The 19,952-nt window shown below is 43.1% G+C and overlaps 2 protein-coding genes across 2 annotated transcripts; one reads left to right on the top strand and one right to left on the bottom strand.

Moving 5' to 3' along the window:
• The first annotated feature begins 9,395 nt into the window (after positions 1–9,395).
• LOC129658453 (olfactory receptor 2F1-like) lies at positions 9,396–10,659 on the top strand. The gene is made up of 2 exons (XM_055589410.1): positions 9,396–9,789; positions 10,294–10,659. The coding sequence occupies exons 1-2, from the start codon at positions 9,463–9,465 to the stop codon at positions 10,657–10,659; spliced, it is 693 nt and encodes a 230-aa protein (XP_055445385.1). The 5' UTR covers positions 9,396–9,462.
• Positions 10,660–18,304: 7,645 nt separating this feature from the next.
• On the bottom strand, positions 18,305–19,240 carry LOC129658452 (taste receptor type 2 member 41-like). The gene is given in 1 exon segment (XM_055589408.1): positions 18,305–19,240. A coding segment is annotated over 1 exon segment (936 nt).
• Positions 19,241–19,952: the final 712 nt, after the last annotated feature.

Below are 19,952 nucleotides of genomic sequence, written 5' to 3'. Positions count from 1 at the left end.
CATACCCTTTAAGCAGGACATCATGGGAAATGCTGAACTGGATGAAGCACAAGCTGGAATCAAGGTTGCAGGGAGAAGTATCAATAACCTCAGATATGCAGATGACACCACCCTTATGGCAGAAAGCGAAAAGGAACTAAAGAGTCTTTTGATGAAAGTGAAAGAGGAGAGTGAAAAAGCTGGCTTAAAATTCAACATTCAAAAAACTAAGATCATGGCATCTGGTGCCATCACTTCATGGCAAATAGATGGGGAAACAATGGAAACCATGACAGACTTTATTTTGGGGGGCTCCAAAATCACTGCAGATGGTGACTGCAGCCATGAAATTAAAAGACACTTGCTCCTTGGAAGAAAAACTGTGACCAACCTAGATAGCATATTCAAAAGCAGAGACATTACTTTGCCAACAAAGGTCTGTCTAGTCAAAGCTATGGTTTTTCCATTAGTCATGTATGGATGTGAGAGTTGGACCCTAAAGAAGGCTGAGCACCAAAGAACTGATGCTTTTGAACTGTGGTGTTGAAGACTCTTGAGAGTCCCCTGGACCACAAGGAGATCAAACCAGTCAATCCTAACAGAAATCAGTCCTGAATATTCTTCAGAAGGACTGATGCTGATGCTGAAGCTTCAATACTTTGGCCACCTGATGAAGAACTGACTCATTGGAAAAGACCCTGATGCTGGGAAACACTGAAGCAAGAGGAGAAGGGGATGACAGAGAATGAGATGATTGGATGGCATCACCGACTCAATGGACATGAATTTGAACAAGCTCCAGAAGTTTGTAATGGACAGGGAAGCCCAGCATGCTGCAGTCCATTGGGTTGAAGAGTCAGACACAAATGAACAACAACTGAGTGACTGAACTGAACTGATTCCTCCCTCCTCCCAGGCTCTTAAAGCCACAAGTCTGTATTCAGTCTTTATGGATTTGCCTGATCTGGACATTTCATATAAATGGAATCATATGATATGTGATCTTTTGTGTCTGGCTTCTTTCACTTAGCATATTATTTTTGAAATCTATCCATATTGTCAAATGTAGCAGAGCCTCATTCCTTTTTATGTCTAAATAATGTTCCCTTGTATGGAAATAGCCACATTTTTTTTTAACCTATTCATCAGGTGATGGACATTTGGGTTTTTTCCTAACTTTGGGCTATTGTGAATAGTACTGCTATAAACTTTCACGTACAAGTTTTTGTTATTAATAGAAAAACCTGTTTTTAATTCTTTTGGGTACATACCCAGGAGTGGAACTGTTGGGTCATTTGGTAATTCTATATTTAACTTTTTGAGCAAATGCCAAACTGCTCTTCACCATAGCCGAACTGTTTTACATTCCCACTAGCGATAAATGAGAGTTCCAATGTCTCTGCTTTCTTGGCAACATTTATGTTCTGTTTGACTGTAGCCATCCCAGTGTGTGTGAAATGACACGCTATTGTGTTTCTAATTTGCATGTCCCTAATGACTAAAGATGTTGAGCATCTTTTCATGTGTGTGTTGGCCATTTGTGTATGTTCTTTAGAGAAGTATCTAGCAAAACTTTCATTTTTAATTTTATTGAAGACCCCCCTTCACTTCCCTTCCTCTCACTCCTTGCTTTAGCCCCTCTCTGCTGCCCTCTCCCCCTAAGACCATGGCCACCAGCCTCCATCCTCCTCTTAATCCCCTCCCTGGTCCTTTCCCCTACCACATATGTGTGTGCTAAGTCGCTTTTGTCGTGTCCAACTCTTTAAGAGCCCATGGATTATAGCCCACCAGGCTCTTCTGTCCATGGGATTCTCCAGGAAAGAATACTGGAGTAGGTTGCCATGCCCTCCTCCAGAGGATCTTCCCAGCCCAGGGATTGAACCCGTATCTCCTGCTGTGGCAGGCGGGTTCTTTACCACTAATGCTAACGCCACCTAAGGAAGCCCCTTTCCCCACCACTCCCACTCCCATCTGAAGCACCCAGCCCTATCCTCTGGGAAAAATTTGTTAACTCTCGTTTTCAGACTCTTCTCATTTTTATATTATCAATTTCTCCCCTCAGATCAACATATTATCTTTTCCTTTCTATATTCCTTCTCAAAGGTCTCTCCCCCAACCAAAGCCTTCACACTTAGACATCTGCCTGCCCTTTACGTGCTGTCTGTGATTTCTACAGCAAAGAAACCTCAAGAGTTTTTCCTGAAAGAATAAACCAAAAACACTTATACTTTGGTATATTTTCTTTTACCCTTATCACAGGTCTATGGAAGCAGCTTTGAGCAGTGTGATATTCTACTACACTTTCAAACATAACCTGCCTACAAAAATGATCATCAAACAGTTGAATGAGAAAATTTTGTGGATGAGGTTTGATAAAAACCCATTAAAAGTTGGAAGCGGTCAACTGATTTTGGTTCTATACTTGTTGAGCTATAATTCATCAAATTATGATATAGTTGGGATAATAATCTACTGACACCTTCTAATCCTAATAATTACAGAGACATTACTTTGCCAACAAAGGTCCATCTAGTCAAGGCTATGGTTTTTCCAGTGGTCATGTATGGATGTGAGAGTTGGACTGTGAAGAAAGCTGAGTGCCAAAGAATTGATGCTTTTGAACTGTGGTGCTGGAGAAGACTCTTGAGAGTCCCTTGGACTGAAAGGAGATCCAACCAGTCCATCCTTAAGGAGATCAGTCCTGGGTGTTCATTAGAAGGACTGATGCTGAAGCTGAAACTCCAGTACTTTGGCCACCTCATGCGAAGAGTTGACTCATTGGAAAAGACTCTGATGCTGGGAGGGTTTGGGGGCAGGAGGAGAAGGGGACGACAGAGGATAAGATGGCTGGATGGCATCACCGCCTCAATGGACATGAATTTGGGTAAACTCCGGGAGTTGGTGATGGACAGGGAGGCCTGGCTTGTTGCAATTCATGGGATTGCAAAAAGTCGGACACGACTGAGTGACTGAACTGAACTGAACTGAATCCTAATAATTAAAACATATCTTTTGTAAATAAAACTTAGTTTCTATTGTCCACAGTTGTAGTACATACATGTAGTTTATCCAAAGAAGATACCAATTCATGAGATTATAAGTTAGAAAAGAGGGGAAAGTGTACAAAATATTTTCCTATTTCCTATTTTCCATTTCCTGCTCCTATTCCATTATTTGAGCTTTAGGACTTTTTTTTTTTCAGCCCTTTAAAGTCTTTTTGGCCCTTCTGAGTCTTTAAAGAGAAACTCAATGTATTTAAAGGACACTTACTATCAGGAGACAAAAACTCTATTATCCTTCAAGAGACCCTTCTGATTAGAGTCATTCTTGAGCTGGTATCACAGAGCGAACTCTGTGAAAACATCAACAGTAAAGTTCTACACTGAGCTCCTAGATAAGACAATGAAATTGTAAGAAATTACAATTCATCTTAAAACTGATGAAATTTTAAGAAACCACTTCTCAATGAATAAATGATGTTCATTCATTCAGTCAGTCCACCAGCTCTATATGCCAGTCTCTGTTCAAACCAGAAAGGGCACAATAAAAAGAAGAAAATACTCTCTCTATCCTTTAAGCAGTTTGTTTGTTAGAAGTCACAAAAGGGGAGTGAAAGAGCTGGGCTTAGTGGAGGCGGTTTTCCAATTCTATCTCCTGGCTTCAGAGAAAGTTGAGAGTCCAGGTATGTGGGCTCCATCCTTCTATTTCACTATGGGGTGGATGTTTCCCTTTTATAGATAAAGTGGAAAGAGGTCAGTTGGTACTTGGCAAACTGGACCACCATTCCACTGATCTGGCCAAACTACACTTCAGTCTGTTTTCCTGCATTCAGTTCAGTCATGTCCAACTGTTTGTGACCCCATGGACTGCAGCACGCCAGGCTTCCCTGTCCATCACAAACTCCCAGAGCTTGCTCAAACTCATGTCCATCGAGTTGGTGATGCCATCCAATCATCTTATCCTCTGTCGTCCCCTTCACCTACCTTCAATCTTTCCCAGGATCAGGGTCTTTTCCAAGGAGTCAGTTCTTCACATCAGGTGGCCAAAGTATTGGAGCTTCAGCACCAGTCCTCTTTCAATGAATATTGAGGACTGATCTCTTTTAGGATGGACTGGTTGGATCTCCTTGAAGTCCAAGGGACTCTCAAGAGTCTTCTCCAACACCACAGTTCAAAAGCATCAGTTCTTTGCCACTCAGCTTTCTTTATGGTCCAAGTCTCATATCCATATATGACCACTGGAAAAACCATAGCCTTGACTAGATGGACTTTTGTTGGCAAAGTAAAGTCTCTGCTTTTTAATATGCTGTCTAGGTTGGTCATAGCTTTTCTTCCAAGGAGCAAGCATCTTTTAATTTCATGGCTGCAGTCACCATCTGCAGTAATTTTGGGGCCCTTTATGGCAGTTCAAAGTTTCCATCTGACTCCCCAGGAGCAGCATCCAAACACCACAGCTTTTCTGATACCCCCTTCCCTATAAATCAAACCTGTCCTACATTTCATTCTATGGTGATGCTGCTCCCCAGTAGTGGCTGTGATACACTCTTGATGCTCCAGATGGTAACATATGTGATGTAACAGGAAGAGCATGGGATTGTGGTCATCAGATTTCAGATTCAGTTCCAGTTTTGCTCCCAACTGGCAGAACAATCCTGAGAAAATCACTTCTGCTTTCTGAGCCTCAGCTTCCTCACTTGTAACCATCGAGGTTGAGATGTGATCCTAAAATTTCCTCCCAGCTTGTATTCTTTTTTGTGACTCTCACTGTGCATTTTACTTTCTTCAGTGGTGAGAATTTCAGGTGCTGTTCTCGGTGCTCATGAACCACATTTGGGGACCATAGCTTGGTTACTTACTGCACTGATGAAAGAAATAGGCTCTGTGGAAAGCCAGGGCTGGGTATTGTGCCAAAGCCAGTTTCTATTTTTGGCATTTTCTACAATGACACTTTCCAGCCACAAAAGGACTGAAAGAAGGAAGTGGGTAGGTTCCAACTCAATAGGAAAGACAGAGGATAACATAAAGCTGCTCTGCCCTCTTCACCCCTATCCAGCCAGAGCCCCATCTTCAAATCCTGTTAGAAAGACTTAGGTTGAATTGTTTTCATTTCCATTTCACTAGATTCTATGGCCCATCCCGCATATCTTTACTACAAATCCTTTTTATTTAGATAATGCCCTAAAGTTATGAGCATTATCTAAATGCTCTGGAGCACCACTGGAGCGAGGGTGAGGAGATACCCCACGTCCGCCACGTGGCATTGGAACAGCACCTGCGCTGTGCTGGAGTGACTTTAAGGAGATATCCCACATCCAAGGGCAAAGAAGAAGTCCCAGCAAGATGGTAGGAGGGGCAAAATCACGTTTAGAATCAAAGCCCATACCTGCCAGAGATGCTCAGAGGGCTCAAACAAACCTTGTGTGCCCACCATGACCCAGAGACCCCACAGAGACTGAAACAGAACTGAGTTTGCGTGTCTCCTGTGGCGGTACGGGTCAGCAGTGGACTGCCGTGGGGGCAGGGGCTCTGGATGCAGCAGACCTCAGTATGGCATAAGCCCTATTGGAGGATGTCACCAATAACCCACCATAGAGCTGCCAGAACGTACACAGGACTGGGAACAGACTCTGGGAGGGTACAAACAGAACCCTGTATGCACCAGGACCCAGGAGAAAGGAGCAGTGACCCCACAAGAAACTGACCCAGACTTGCCCGTGAGTGTCCAGGAGTCTCTGGCAGAGGCGTGGGTCATTGGTGGCCTGCTGCAAGGTTGGGGGCACTGAGTCAGGCAGTGCACGCATGGGACCTTTTGAAGGAGGCAACCATTATCTTCATTACCTCCACCAGAGTTTGGCCTCAGATCAAATAACAGTGGATCACAATCAACTGTGGAAAATTCTGAAAGAGATGGGAATACCAGACCACCTGACCTGCCTCTTGAGAAACCTATATGCAGGTCAGGAAGCAACAGTTAGAACTGGACATGGAACAACAGACTGGTTCCAAATAGGAAAAGGAGGACGTCAAGGCTGTATATTGTCACCCTGCTTATTTAACTTATATGCAGAGTACATCATGAGAAACGCTGGGCTGGAAGAAGCACAAGCTGGAATCAAGATTGCTGGGAGAAATATCAATAACCTCAGATATGTAGATGACACCACCCTTATGGCAGAAAGTGAAGAGGAACTCAAAAGCCTCTTGATGAAAGTGAAAGAGGAGAGTGAAAAAGTTGGCTTAAAGTTCAACATTCAGAAAACTAAGATCATGGCATCTGGTCCCATCACTTCATGGCAAATAGATGGGGAAACAGTGGAAACAGTGTCAGACTTTGTTTTTTGGGGCTCCAAAATCACTGCAGATGGTGACTGCAGCCATGAAATTAAAAGACGCTTACTCCTTGGAAGGAAAGTTATGACCAACCTAGATAGCATATTCAAAAGCAGAGATATTATTTTGCCAACAAAAGTCTATCTAGTCAAGGCTATGGTTTTTCCAGTGGTCATGTATGGATGTGAGAGTTGGACTGTGAAGAAAGCTGAGTGCTGAAGAATTGATGCTTTTGAACTGTGGTGTTGAATAAGACTCTTGAGAGTCCCTTGGACTGCAAGGACATCCAACCAATCCATCCTAAAGAAGATCAGTTCTGGGTGTTCATTAGAAGGACTAATGCTAAAGCTGAAGCTCCAATACTTTTGCCACCTGATGCAAAGAGTTGACTCATTGCAAAAGACCCTGATGCTGGGAGAGACTGGGGGCAGGAGGAAAAGGGGACGACAGAGGACAAGATGGCTGGATGGCATCACCAACTCGATGGACATGAGTTTGAGTGAACTCCAGGAATTGGTGATGGACAGGGAGGCCTGGCGTGCTGCAATTCATGGGGTCGCAAAGAGTCGGACACAAATGAGCGACTGAACTGAACTGAACTGAGGCAGCATATTAAAAATCAGAGGTATTACTTTGCCAACAAAAGTCCATCTAGTCAAGGCTATGGTTTTTTAGTCATGTATGGATGTGAAAGTTGGACCATAAAGAAGGCTGAGCACGGAAGAATTGATGCTTTTGCATTGTGGTGTTGGAGAAGACTCTTGAGAGTCCCTTGGACTGCAAGGAGATCCAACCAGTCCATCCTAAAGGAAATCAGTCCTCAATATTCATTGGAAGGACTTATGCTGAAACTGAAGCTCCAATCAATACTTTGGCCACCTGATGTGAAGACCTGACTCCTTGGAAAAGACCTTGATGCAGGGAAATATTGAAGGTGGGAGGAGAAGGGGACAACAGAGGATGAGATGGTTGGATGTCATCTCTGACTCAATGGACATGAGTTTGAGTAAACTCTGGGAGTTGATGATGGACAGGGAGGCCTGGTGTGCTGCAGTTCATGTGATCGCAAAGAGTTGGACATGACTTAGCGACTGAACTGAACTGAAGTTATGAAGAGCTTTCTCACATATCATCTCATTTGGCACTAACTAGTTCTTCCATGGAGCTAAGATATTCTAAAACATTTCTTTTGGGTCAGACCTTAGAAGATTAAGGGCTTCCTGGTGCTCAGACAGTAAAGAATCCTCCTGCAATGCAAGAGACCAAGGTTCCATCCCTGTGTCAGGAAGATCCCCTGAGGAAGTGAATGGCTACCCACTCCAGTATTCTTGCCTGGAGAATCCCATGGACAGAGGAGTCCATGGGGTCACAAAGAGTCAGATATGACTGAGTGACAAACACTTTCACTTTAGAAGACTAAAGCTAAGGGGAGACCCAGCCCACAAAAGGCAAGATGTCCAGGATCACTTTTTAACTGATTCAGTGGGATTTGAGGCATATCATTTTAACTCCCTTGGCCTCAACTTTTTCAAACAAAGAATGAGAAGTTTAGGTCAAAGATTTCTCCTCCTCAAAAACTCTTCTGGGTTTTTATCTCAAAAAACTACATCTTGAGTTTTCAAAAATAAGGTTAAAAGTTCCCACTAAAGCAGTGATTCTCAAACGTGTAATTAAAGTTTTACACTTTAGTTACCAGGAAACAGTAAAGTTACTAACACATGAATGTCTGGTTTTACCCTCCTGAGATTGTCTTAATTACTTTAGAGTGTGGTCTGGGCTTCTGGAGTTCTCAAAGCACCCCAGTGATTCTAAGGTATAGCTGATGTGGAAAGCACTGCTCTGGTTCCTACCATGGGTCCTGTGGGATTTTCATAGGCAAACCCTTTAATCTCGAGTTTTTTCCTTCCCTCTCAAACTTCCCCTCTTCAGTACAGTCACTCAGTCATGTCCAACTCTTTGCGACCCCATGGACTGCAGCACGCCAGGCTTCCCTGTCCATCACCAACTCCCAGAGCTTACTCAAACTCATGTCCATCGAGTTGGTGATGCCATACAACCATTTCATCTTCTGTCATCCCCGTCTCCTCCCACTTTCAATCTTTCCCTTCATCAGGGTCTTTGCCAAAGAGTCAGTTCCTCACATCAGGTGGCCAAAGTATTGGAGTTTCAGCTTCAGCATCAGTCCTTCCAATGAATATTCAGGACTGATCTCCTTTAAGATGGACTGGTTGGATCTCCTTGCAGTCCAAGGGACTCTCAAGAGTCTTCTCCAACACCACAGTTCAAAAGCATCAATTCTTCTGCATTAAGCTTTCTTTATAGTCCAGCTCTCACATCCATACATGACCACTGGAAAAAGCATAGCTTTGACTAGATAGACCTTTGTCTTTTTAACCTTTTTGATAGAGGTTAAAGACCAGCAAAGTAAACAGGGAAGTGTTCCAAGGGCAAACATGTCTTTGCTATGACAGAAGGATTTACACATAACAAAGCTCCAAGGGCTTTACAGGCACTCCCTTACTGACTTCAGTGGGCACTGGCAGTTTCCAAATGTTGTTATTGCAAGTAAGTGGTGTGTGCATTCATCCTTTATTAATCACTTAGTTTAACATTCAAATCAGTGCCAGAGTTTCACCAAGGAAATAGCATAATCACAAAAAGTTGGGACATAATTATAGTTGCTATAATGTTCTACAGTGAGGCCTTGATCTTATCATCCTAGGACTAAGCCTATTTAATCAGTACATTGAGAACCAAATGAGGGATTTTTTTTTCCTGTCACTGACCCAGCCTGGATTACAGGAGAAGCCGGAAAACCACTGGCTCCAGAATGAGTAATAAGGACAAGGGAGAGTTTCAGAACTCAAGTCTTGTGTTTTGGGATCAGATAGTAATCCTCAACACTAGCACTTGAAAACTGTTTTATTCATTTCCCCAACACAAAGTTTTTTATTGTGAAGCATTCATTAGAAATCTTTGTATGCAAAGAAAAGTCAGGAAATGTCCCTGCCTTCAAGAAGCTCAGAGTCTAATGGAGAAAACATACAAGTACTTGCAGTCTTACTTAAAGTCCTTTGTTCAGACCCAGACTGTGAATTCTGATCCTGGACTCTTTAAGCCACCACCTCCTCAGGTAGCCTGACCTGCCTGCTCCATGGGGAGGGACAACCTGACCTGGGTGAGTGAGTTTGTCCTACTGGGCCTCTCCGGGGACCGGCAGACCCAGGCTGGGCTGTTTGTCCTGTTTGGGGCCGCCTATCTGCTGACCTTGCTGGGCAACGGGCTCATCCTCGTCCTGATCCAGCTGGACACCCGCCTCCAGCTGCCCATGTACTTCTTCCTCGGCAACCTCTCTATAGTGGACTTCTGCTACACCTCCAGCGGGGTTCCCCAGATGCTGGCGTACTTCCTCCTGGAGAAGACCATCTCCTCTGCCCGATGTGGTACCCAGCACTTCTTCTCCCTGGCCCTGTTGGGGGCGGTTCAATTCAGTTGCTCAGTCGTGTCCAACTCTTTGCAACCCCATGAATCGCAGCATGCCAGGCCTCCCTGTCCATCACCAACTCCCAGAGTCCACCCAAACCCATGTCCATTGAGTTCATGATGCCATCCAACCATCTCATCCTCTGTCGTCTCCTTCTCCTCCTGCCCTCAGTCTTTCCCAGCATCATATAGACTATATAGTGAAGTCGCTCAGTCGTGTCCGACTCTTTGCGACCCCATGGACTGTAGCCTACCAGGCTCCTCTGTCCATGGGATTTTCCAGGCAATAGTCCTGGAGTGGATTGCCATTTCCTTCTCCAGGGGATCTTTCCAACCCAGGGATCGAACCCAGGTCTCCCACATTGTAGACAGACGCTTTACCATCTGAGCCACCAGGGAAGTCCTAGCATCAGGGTCTTTTCAAATGAGTCAGGTCTTTGCATCAGGTGGCCAAAGTATTGGAGTTTCAGCTTCAACATCAGTCCTTCCAATGAACACCCAGGACTCAGGGACTAAGTTCTCACTGCTGACAGCGATGGTCTATGAACGCTATGTGGTCACCCCCCTGCACTCCGGAGCAGCAATCGGTCCAAGGCTGACAGCGGTCTCTTGGCTTGTGGGCCTGGCTAATTTTGTAGTGGAGATGGCAGTCACCATGCACTTGCCCACCTGTGGGCACTGTGTCCTGAACCATGTGGCCTGTGTGGATGTTGCAGTGTTCCCTCCTAGTGTTGAGAGAATCATGGGGCCCTGGACACCATGCAGGACTTGGAGAGAAATATCAATCAGTAAACAGACTTTTGTCAAGCTCCACTGTGTTCAATACACCATGACAGGTGCTGTAGGAGACACACCCAATCTAATATGAAGTACTTCCCCATAACCTGGGGATTATATGAAAAGATAAAAGGTAAATACCAAAAAGAAATTGCAACATAATTCAGTAATGGCAAAGTACAATTAGGCAATATTTGGTTAGCTGCCAAATATGAGATAGACATTAAAGCCCATGGAATTCACAAAATTCCCTTATGAAGGAAAAAAAAAACCTAGGTGGCTTGCAAAAGAATTGATGGGGAAGGAAAAATTAAAATGGCCATAGAAAATGGTAGAACTTGGACAGATGAGAGAGTAGAGAGAGAGTTCATTCTTGGCTCAAAGGGAAATGATGCAAGCCAGGTGAGGAGATAGAAAACACCAAGGTCTGTCTGGGAAAGAGTGAACAAACCAGTTTGGATAGAGCAAAGGTTTCATTCTGGGGAGTCAGTGAAGAGGAGGTAAGGCTGGAAAGTGGGGGTGGTGTGCATAGTAGGGCTTTGAAAACAAGGCCATGGAATTTGCATTAGAGGCAGTAGCAAGAGAGCACAGTTTTTGAAGTCAGGAATAGCACACCTAATATATAATATTTTAGGAATTATCCTCTTCTTCTCCACCAGGCATGTTAGACTAATTGAGACAAACTATTCTCTTCTTTTAGTCCAGCAAACTCTCTATTTCATGCCTCACTAGTGGGAGTAAGTGAATCAGCTGTTTATAATTCAACTTCCTTTATTTAGGGCAGACTATAAGATAAGGTTGAAAGACCAAGAATTGGGAAGCTAGGGGACACAGACCAAAAGTTATTTACAATAAAGAGAATTGTTAGAAATAAAAATGAATGATCAGGTCCTGAAGTTGATAATTGAACAGAGGTTATAATGATAGATAAAGCACCTTCTATTTTCCTTTTTTTAATGGAGAAGATAACCATGCCATCTGAGTAACAGCTGAAGATCAAGCAAAAATAAACAGAGCTTACTTGGTGTTTTATTTAAGTGTTAGCTCTGGTGACAACCCTGTTTTTCTGTCTTGGAGTTAGACAACAACCCCCTGGTTAGGTAGGTCCTGCCCGAGTTCGGAGGGATTTGGAGTTTGTTTTTCTAATGTCGGTTCACAAAATGAGTCTGACTCTCACCAAGGCACTAGCCCAGGAAAGCCTTCAATTTCTTTTTTCATGGAGAATAAATCAGTGCATGAACCCCATGAAAACAAAACTCAGGGTCCAAAATGGAAGCCAGATTAAGAGAGCATTTCTGGAATCACTTAGAGACAAGGGAGATAGCAAACATAATATCTCTCTGAACCCACCTGGAAACTTCCAAGACAGAGGGTCCCCTGACTGCAGGACCTCCTGCTCCTTGGACACACACCCAGTCTCTTCTACTCAGAACAAAATCTCCTCCATAGCATTCTCTGCTTTACACACTCAAGACCAGGACCACCACCAGAGAGCAGGGCTTCTTAGTCTGGAACTCACTGACAGGTTTGGGGGTCTATGAGCCCCCAGAATTGTGTGCTAGAGTGGTGTCTCATCCCTTTTTTATCATTTCCTGAGGAAGCCCTGCTGGTGCGTGCCTCTTCCCAGCCAGCCACCCCCCACCAGCTACACACTCACAGGACACCATGGTCTCCCATCCTCACACTTGTCCCAGTTTGTCATGACATGCTCCCCTGAATGACTAGACACTATTCCCAACTCCCCACAGGACTGAAAATTCCATGGGGTAGAAGCTTAATCTGTGATACTCACTACTTTATCCCCAGCTCAGGGCGTTGTCTACAGGTAAGCACCCAAAAAATATTTGTTAACTGATACATTCTCAAAGAATCTGCGGCCACCACAAAAGGTTAACAAATGCCAATTTATGTATTGAGTTTTAACATGTTTTTAAATTTTAGAAAATATGTTTTATAAAAGCTTTAGTAGTAAGCTGTGATATTTGCCACTGATTGATAAGATGGGGGCGATTAGACAAGCTTCCCTGACATTATAGAATTGGACTTGTGTGCATGCTAAGTCACTTTAGTTGTGTCCAACTCTTTGCAACCCCATGCACTGTAGTCCACCAGGCACCTCTGTCTGTGGGATTTTCTAGGCAAAAATACTAGAGTGCATTTCCATTTCCTTCTCCAGGGGATCTTCCTGGCCCAGGGATTGAACTCATGTCTCTCATGTCTCCTGCATTGGTAGGTGGGTTCTTAACCACCATTGGCACCTGGGAAGTCCATAGAATCCAGTTCAGTTCAGTTCAGTCGCTCAGTCGTGTCCGACTCTTTGCGACCCCATGAATCGCAGCACACCAGGCCTCCCTGTCCATCACCAACTCCCGGAGTTCACTGAGACTCACGTCCATCGAGTCAGTGATGTCATCCAGCCATCTCATCCTCTGTCGTCCCCTTCTCCTCCTGCCCCCAATCCCTCCCAGCCATCAGAGTCTTTTCCAATGAGTCAACTCTTTGCATGAGGTGGCCAAAGTACTGGAGCTTCAGCTTTAGCATCATTCCCTCCAAAGAACACCCAGGGCTGATCTCCTTCAGAATGGACTGGTTGGATCTCCTTGCAGTCCAAGGGACTCTCAAGAGTCTTCTCCAACACCACAGTTCAAAAGCATCAATTCTTCAGCGCTCAGCTTTCTTCACAGTCCAACTCTCACATCCATATGTGACCACTGGAAAAACCATAGCCTTGACTAGACAAACCTTTGTTGGCAAAGTAATGTCTGCTTTTGAATATGCTATCTAGGTTGGTCATAACTTTTCTTCCAAGGAGTAAACGTATTTTAATTTCATGGCTGCAGTCACCATCTGCAGTGATTTTGGAGCCCCCAAAAATAAAGTCTGACACTGTTTCCACTGTTTCCCCATGTATTTCCCATGAAGTGATGGGACCAGATGCCATGATCTTCATTTTCTGAATGTTGAGCTTTAAGCCAACTTTTTCCAACTTATCATTTAAAAAAAATTGCCCAAAAAGAACATGTGATCATGGGTCCACCAATCTGATTTCCCATTGATCTAACATGATTTCTAACACTTTTTTTTTAGTCTTTTCAATTTTCAATATAACAGTGTAGCACAGCAACCTTACAAAATAAAATATAAAGTTTAAGGGTAACAGCTATTGTATAGTAACACTCATTATTCCATTATAATCTCATCCTTTCTCCTTTATTTCTTCAAAGGAAAAAAACAGAGAAAAAATAACTTCTAGCTCTTTTCTTACTTCCTTAGCTGATGTCAAAATGCTACTTAAGTAAATTATTCTCTTAGTCACACCCTCTAGTGAACTTGCAGTGGTCTTCTCCAGCATCAGACTTCCTTCTCAGTGATTTCTTATCCACCACAAGTGGCTTTTCTTTATCTCAGTCACACTTAGCATGTTTGCACTGCTTGGCAATTCAAAACATTGAAAAAAAAAGAAAAAAAAATAATAACAGTCAGAGAAGGAGAAAGAAAGCCTGGTCTTTCCTGGTGGCCAGAAAACTCCTTGCCACTCCCTGTTTCCTCTACTATTTTCATACTGATGAAGATACAGAAAATAATTTTTAAAAATAACATTACCTATGCATTATTATAATACTACTAACAAATTATGATGAATACTGTTAATATGTCATATACATATATTACACATTAAATCTTTGCAATTATTCTAAAATTAGTTTTTATTGCTCAGTCACTAAGACATGTCCAATTCTTTGCAATCTCATGTACTGCAGCATGCCAGGCCTTACTGTCCATTGCCAACTCCTGTAGGGGTTTGCTCAAACTCATGTCCATTGAGTCGGTGATGCCATCCAACCATCTCATCCTCTGTCATCCCCTTCTCCTCCTGCCCTCAATCTTTCCCAGCATCAAGGTCTTTTCAAATGAGTCAGCTCTTTGCATCAGGTGGCCAAAGTACTGGAGTTTCACCTTCAACATCAGTCCTTCCAATGAACACCCAGGACTGATTTCCTTTAGGATGAACTGGTTGGATCTCCTTACAGTCCAAGGGACTCTCAAGAGTCTTCTCCAACACCACAGTTCAAAAGCATCAATTCTCCAGTGCTCAGCTTTCTTTATAGTCCAACTCTCACACCCATGGATGACTACTGGAAAAACCATAGCCTTGACTAGTCGGACCTTTGTTGACAAAGTAATATTTCTGCTTTTTAATATGCTGTCTAGGTTGGTCATAACTTTCCTTCCAAGGAGTAAGCATCTTTTAATTTCATGGCTGCAGTCACCATCTGCAGTGATTTTGGAGCCCAAAAAAATAAAGTCTGACACTGTTTCCACTGTTTCTCCATCTATTTGCCATGAAGTGATGGGACTGGGTGCCATGATCTTTGTTTTCTGAATGTTGAGTTTTAAACCAACTTTTTCACTCTCCTCTTTCACTTTCATCAAGAGGCTCTTTAGTTTTTCTTCACTTTCTGCCATAAGGGTGGTGTCATCTGCATATCTCAGGTTATTGATATTTCTCCCGGCAATCTTGGTTCCAGCTTGTGCTTCCTCCAGCCCAGCATTTCTCATGATGTACTCTGCATATAAGTTAAATAAGCAGGGTGGCAATATAGAGCCTTGACATACTCCTTTTCCTATTTGGAACCAGTCTGTTGTTCCATATCCAGTTTTAACTGTTGCTTCCTGACCTGCATATAGGTTTCTCAAGAGGCAGATCAGGTGGTCCGGTATTCCCATCTCTTTCAGAATTTTCCACAGTTTATTGTGATACACACAGTCAAAGGCTTTGGCATAGTCAATAAAGCAGAAATAGATGTTTTTCTGGAACTCTCTTGCTTTTTTGATAACCCAGCAGATGTTGGCAATTTGATCTCTGGTTCCTCTGCCTTTTCTAAAACCAGCTTGAACATTTGGAAGTTCATGGTTCACGTATTCATGGTTCATAGTTCATGCTGAAGCCTGGCTTGGAGAATTTTGAGCATTACTTTACTAGCGTGTGAGATGAATGCAATTGTGCGGTAGTTTGAGCATTCTTTGGCATTTCCTTTCTGAATGCAGGGTAAAAATATTAGTGGAAACTGTTAACAGTTTTGATATTGTACTATAGCTGCATAAGATGTCATCACTGGAGAAAGCTGGCTGAATAGTACATAGGATTCTACTCTTTTTGTAACTTTCTGTGAGTCTATAATTATTTCAAAATAAAGATGCTTTTAAAAATTAATATTATAATCAAGAATAAAGTAAGATAAAAACATTGAGGGTGGGGGAGTGTTTGCCATTCACATCAAATAATAGAGCTAGTTTTGCTAAGATATAAAGAGTTCTTACAAACCAATAAGAAAAAAGCTAGAACTTCCCTGGTGGTCCAGTGGTTAACAGTCCGCCTATATTGCAGGGGACATGAGTTCAATCCCTGGTCTGGGAAGATTCCACATGCCGTGGGGCAACTAAACCCATATAACTATTGAAGCCTGCCATGCCCTAGGACCTGTGCTAAGCAACAAGAGAAGCCATTCCGACGAGAAGACCACACACAGCAATGAAATCCAGTCCAGCCAAAAAGAAAGAAGAAGAAAAAAGCCAAAATCCAAATTCAAAATTAAACAAAGATATAGGCTTTCCACAGAGAATAAAAACAAATGGCTCTACACATATAAAACAATGATAAACCTTACTCAGAATAAGTCTTGCAAATTACAACTACACTAATATGCCACCCTTCACTGATTGGCCAAAAAAAATGAAAAGTGTAAAAATAAGCACACTCATAAATTGCTAGTGAGGAAGCAAATTGATCGAAACCTATAGAGGGCAACACATCCAAATTAGAAATGCACATGCCATTTGACCCAGTAACTCCATTTCATGGACTTTATCCTTAGTTAATTTGTACAGGTGCAAGAGCCAGTCAACACCGCACCATTGCTATCAATATTATAACAGCAAAAGACAGGAAGCAACTGTAACTGACCACAAACAGGTAACATTTTTTTAAATTGTGGTACATTTAAAAAAGTGAGGAAATGTATGTGTGTGCATTTGTGTAGATCTCCAAGATTCATGTATTGTTAAACAGAAGCAGTGAGGTATAGAGAAGCATGAGTCATGTACAACCATCTGTGTAAAGGCCACAGGTGATAGGTAGTAACTCAGATGGCTAGTTGGTTGCGAAGCGTCGGACGTGACTGAGCGACTAAGCACAGCACCCGGAATACAGTAGTTTTTAAGTAACTTAGTTAAAAGGTTTGTCAGGTATTCGGGGCTTTCTGTCATAGAATAAAATATCCTTAGAAGGACAGACTTGAAACTGTTAAGAATACCTCAGAAGGAGAAAGTAGGAGATTTTTTTTTATATATACTCTTCAGTACTTTTTGAATTTTTAACAATGTAAACATATTACCTATTAAAAAATAGTTAAAGCTAAAGTGTAGGATAATTTGCCCAAAGATTTTAGTTCATGAGTGTACATCCACTCAGCAGCATATACCCTGATCAGTAAGGAAATTATTTTTACTCTCAGAGGAAATTAAAATGTCTATAAGGAATCCAGTTGCAGGTTAGTCTCTGAAATAGGCACATTGATATTTTAGCAAAAATTTTTTATATTCTGCCTTAGAGGCACCTAACTCTAGTTAAAATGTTTTTCCAAAATTATCTCTTGAAACTTCTGCATAGTAATTGAAACAAACTGTTTTAAACAAATAGTTAAACATAAGATTTAATGGGGTGATTCTTTAAAAAAAAAAAAGTTAAACAGTTTTGAACACAAACTAAGTGAAATCTTTATATTTTTTTCAGAACAAAAAGTACATGTTTATTTAATTCATGTATTTAATTCACATGTGACTTTGAGACATCTGCTTTAGAAAAAAGTTTGAGACAATCTGAAAAAGAAGAAGAATAAACATGGGAAAGGTCTGGCTGCCACTTAGAGAAAATCAAAACCAGAACAACAGAAATATTAAGGAGAATATGTATTGTGAAGAAACCTAGTAGTTTTACTAAAATTAAAATCGAAGTATCCAAGTCTGATAAGAGAAAAAGAATCTCCATAGAAAGAAGGACCATTAGGTCTCACAGCCCAGGCCACTGTCCACCGCAATTACTGTCCTCTGGGGCTCACATAGTGACCATTACATTATCCTCAGGAAGGTCACTGCTTCCCCAGCCACATACTAGTCCAGTAACAGACACGATTTTTCTTAATTTCCCAGAAGACAACTGAGATAAGACAGTGCAGTTAAGGGGCTTCCCTGGTGGCTCAGCGGTAAAGAATCCACCTGCCAATGCAGGAAACATGGTTTTGATTCCTGGTCCGGGAGGATCCCACATGAGAAGCCCACGTATTACAACTAGAGAAAAGCCCGTGCAGCAACAAAGATCCAGCACAGACAAAAATAAAGAAATAAATAAGATTACTTTTTTTAAAGATAGTGCAGTTAAGACTTTTTAACCAAAGGCTTCCACATAACAGAGGGGATACAAAGAGAGAGTAACACAGAATTTTTATATTCTGACCTTCTGGATGATGCTGGCTCTCTGGGACCTCTGGGGCCACATTTTAACAGTGTTCCAGGAAGAAATTATACTCAAAGAGTTCCCAGATTTTACTCCCCTCCTCTCCTTCCCAAAGGAGAAAGCCCACAATATGATCCAACAGATATTGAGGACATTGTCATATATTTGGACTGTGGCTCTGTCATCCTCACCTGAGCCTCTTCTGATGGATTGGTTAAGGGGATCACACCACCTCAGCCACCTAGAAGCCCCTGGCCAACAAAATCAGCTGCCCAAATGCCCCCCGAAGTCTGAGGTTGCCAAGGATGAGGATAAAGGGATGGATGGATGTGCATGAGTAGGTTAAAATTTGCCATGGCCAGTACCAGTCACTCTCTGAGGAGCAGAACCCTTCACCATCGATGATCAGGGAAATGAAAGACAGAGTATAAAGAACAAGGAAGGAGACTAGTGACTTCAGAGCTCTGGTGTGAGCCTGGCCACTGAGATCCTGCAGGCTGTGAGCACTGTGCTGCATCCTCCATGCGTGTCTCCTCAGAGAGTCAATCAACAGAGCAATCGAGACCAGAAAAACAGAGCCAGGAATTGAAAAAGTGATCAGTTTCAGGGGCAGGAAATAGTACATTTCCAGAATCCTGTTCCACTGATGGTAGGTCATGTTCCCGAAAGGTTTTCTAGTGAAGGACTCTTTATACAAAGCGTGGTTCCCCCAAAAAAACAGTAGGGTGACAATGAAGGAGGTGAGGAGAGAGCCCAGCAAAAGCCAGGGCACTGACCTGGGGAACCTCCACTTTAGCCAGAGGAAGCCAGGGTGGGTGAAGTTAGCAACCTTCATGCAGAAGAGGACGCTGAGCCAGGAGCCAAACCAGGCGGTGACGGAGTTAAGGAAGTCCCAGGGTAGACCAAAGAACTGCCGGGCGGGACCACTGCAGTAGTCGACCAGATGCAGGAAATAGTAGAAGTTATTCCCCATTCCAACCCACTGCAGGCAGAAGCGGGAGAGTCCCAAGCTAAAGAGGATCAGGTCAGAGGGGAGCAGCCTCCCACGTCGCACCCATTCTCTGCTCAGCACCAGCACAATGAAGCCATTGGCCAGGAGGCCCAGGATACACAGCAGGACAAAGAGCAGCATGAAGAGGACTGTGAATGCTGGATGCATCTTGGCCCGTCCTCCGGTCACCACCCCAGGCCTTGGTCCCTGGCCTCCTGCCTCCTCCATCCACAGTCCCTGTTTCAGGGAATGTGAGAAGAATCCCTCTTTTCTGGGGATGCGAGAAGAAAGCTCAGGCTCTGCATCTGAGCCAGAGCTCCCTTAGAAGGAGGATGCTCAGGCTTCAGAGGAAGGTGATCTCAGCTCAGTGAGGATGCAAATTTCCCCCCAGGCTCAGGCCCACTGACTGCCCCCATTTGCCTTCTCTGGTTTTGCCTGCATGTGGCCACGGTTAGTGTCAACATGCAGGGTTGTTCAGGGTGTCTGTGACTGAGTTCTGAAGGAGGGAATTTTCATGTACTGAGGTATGGGGAAGTCATTCTGGCTTATCCATGATTTGGCTTGAAATTTACACCAACTAGAACGGCCTGTTGTAGGGCCTGTCAGACATGCATGGTATACCTACTTTAAGCATTAAAAAAAAAAAAAAGAGTGCATTTACCAGATTGTTTAGAATGTCCACTTTGAAGATAGGAATAAAGGCCCTGCCCCCTTCCTAGGATGCCTGTGTTAGTTACTTATTCAAAAATGAGGGTCCCTTCCCAGGAACCAAGGACATGCTGACTCATTGTGTACATGCTAATCTTCCTCTTCTGAAAGTTTGAAGGAATGTACCCCTGTCGTATTTGATGTTTGTTCTCTGTTCTGATAAGATAAAAAC

Source organism: Bubalus kerabau, chromosome 8, assembly GCF_029407905.1.
Source record: "Bubalus kerabau isolate K-KA32 ecotype Philippines breed swamp buffalo chromosome 8, PCC_UOA_SB_1v2, whole genome shotgun sequence".
NCBI classification, from domain to species: domain Eukaryota; kingdom Metazoa; phylum Chordata; class Mammalia; order Artiodactyla; family Bovidae; genus Bubalus; species Bubalus kerabau.
This window is presented reverse-complemented; position numbering and strand designations above follow the sequence as displayed.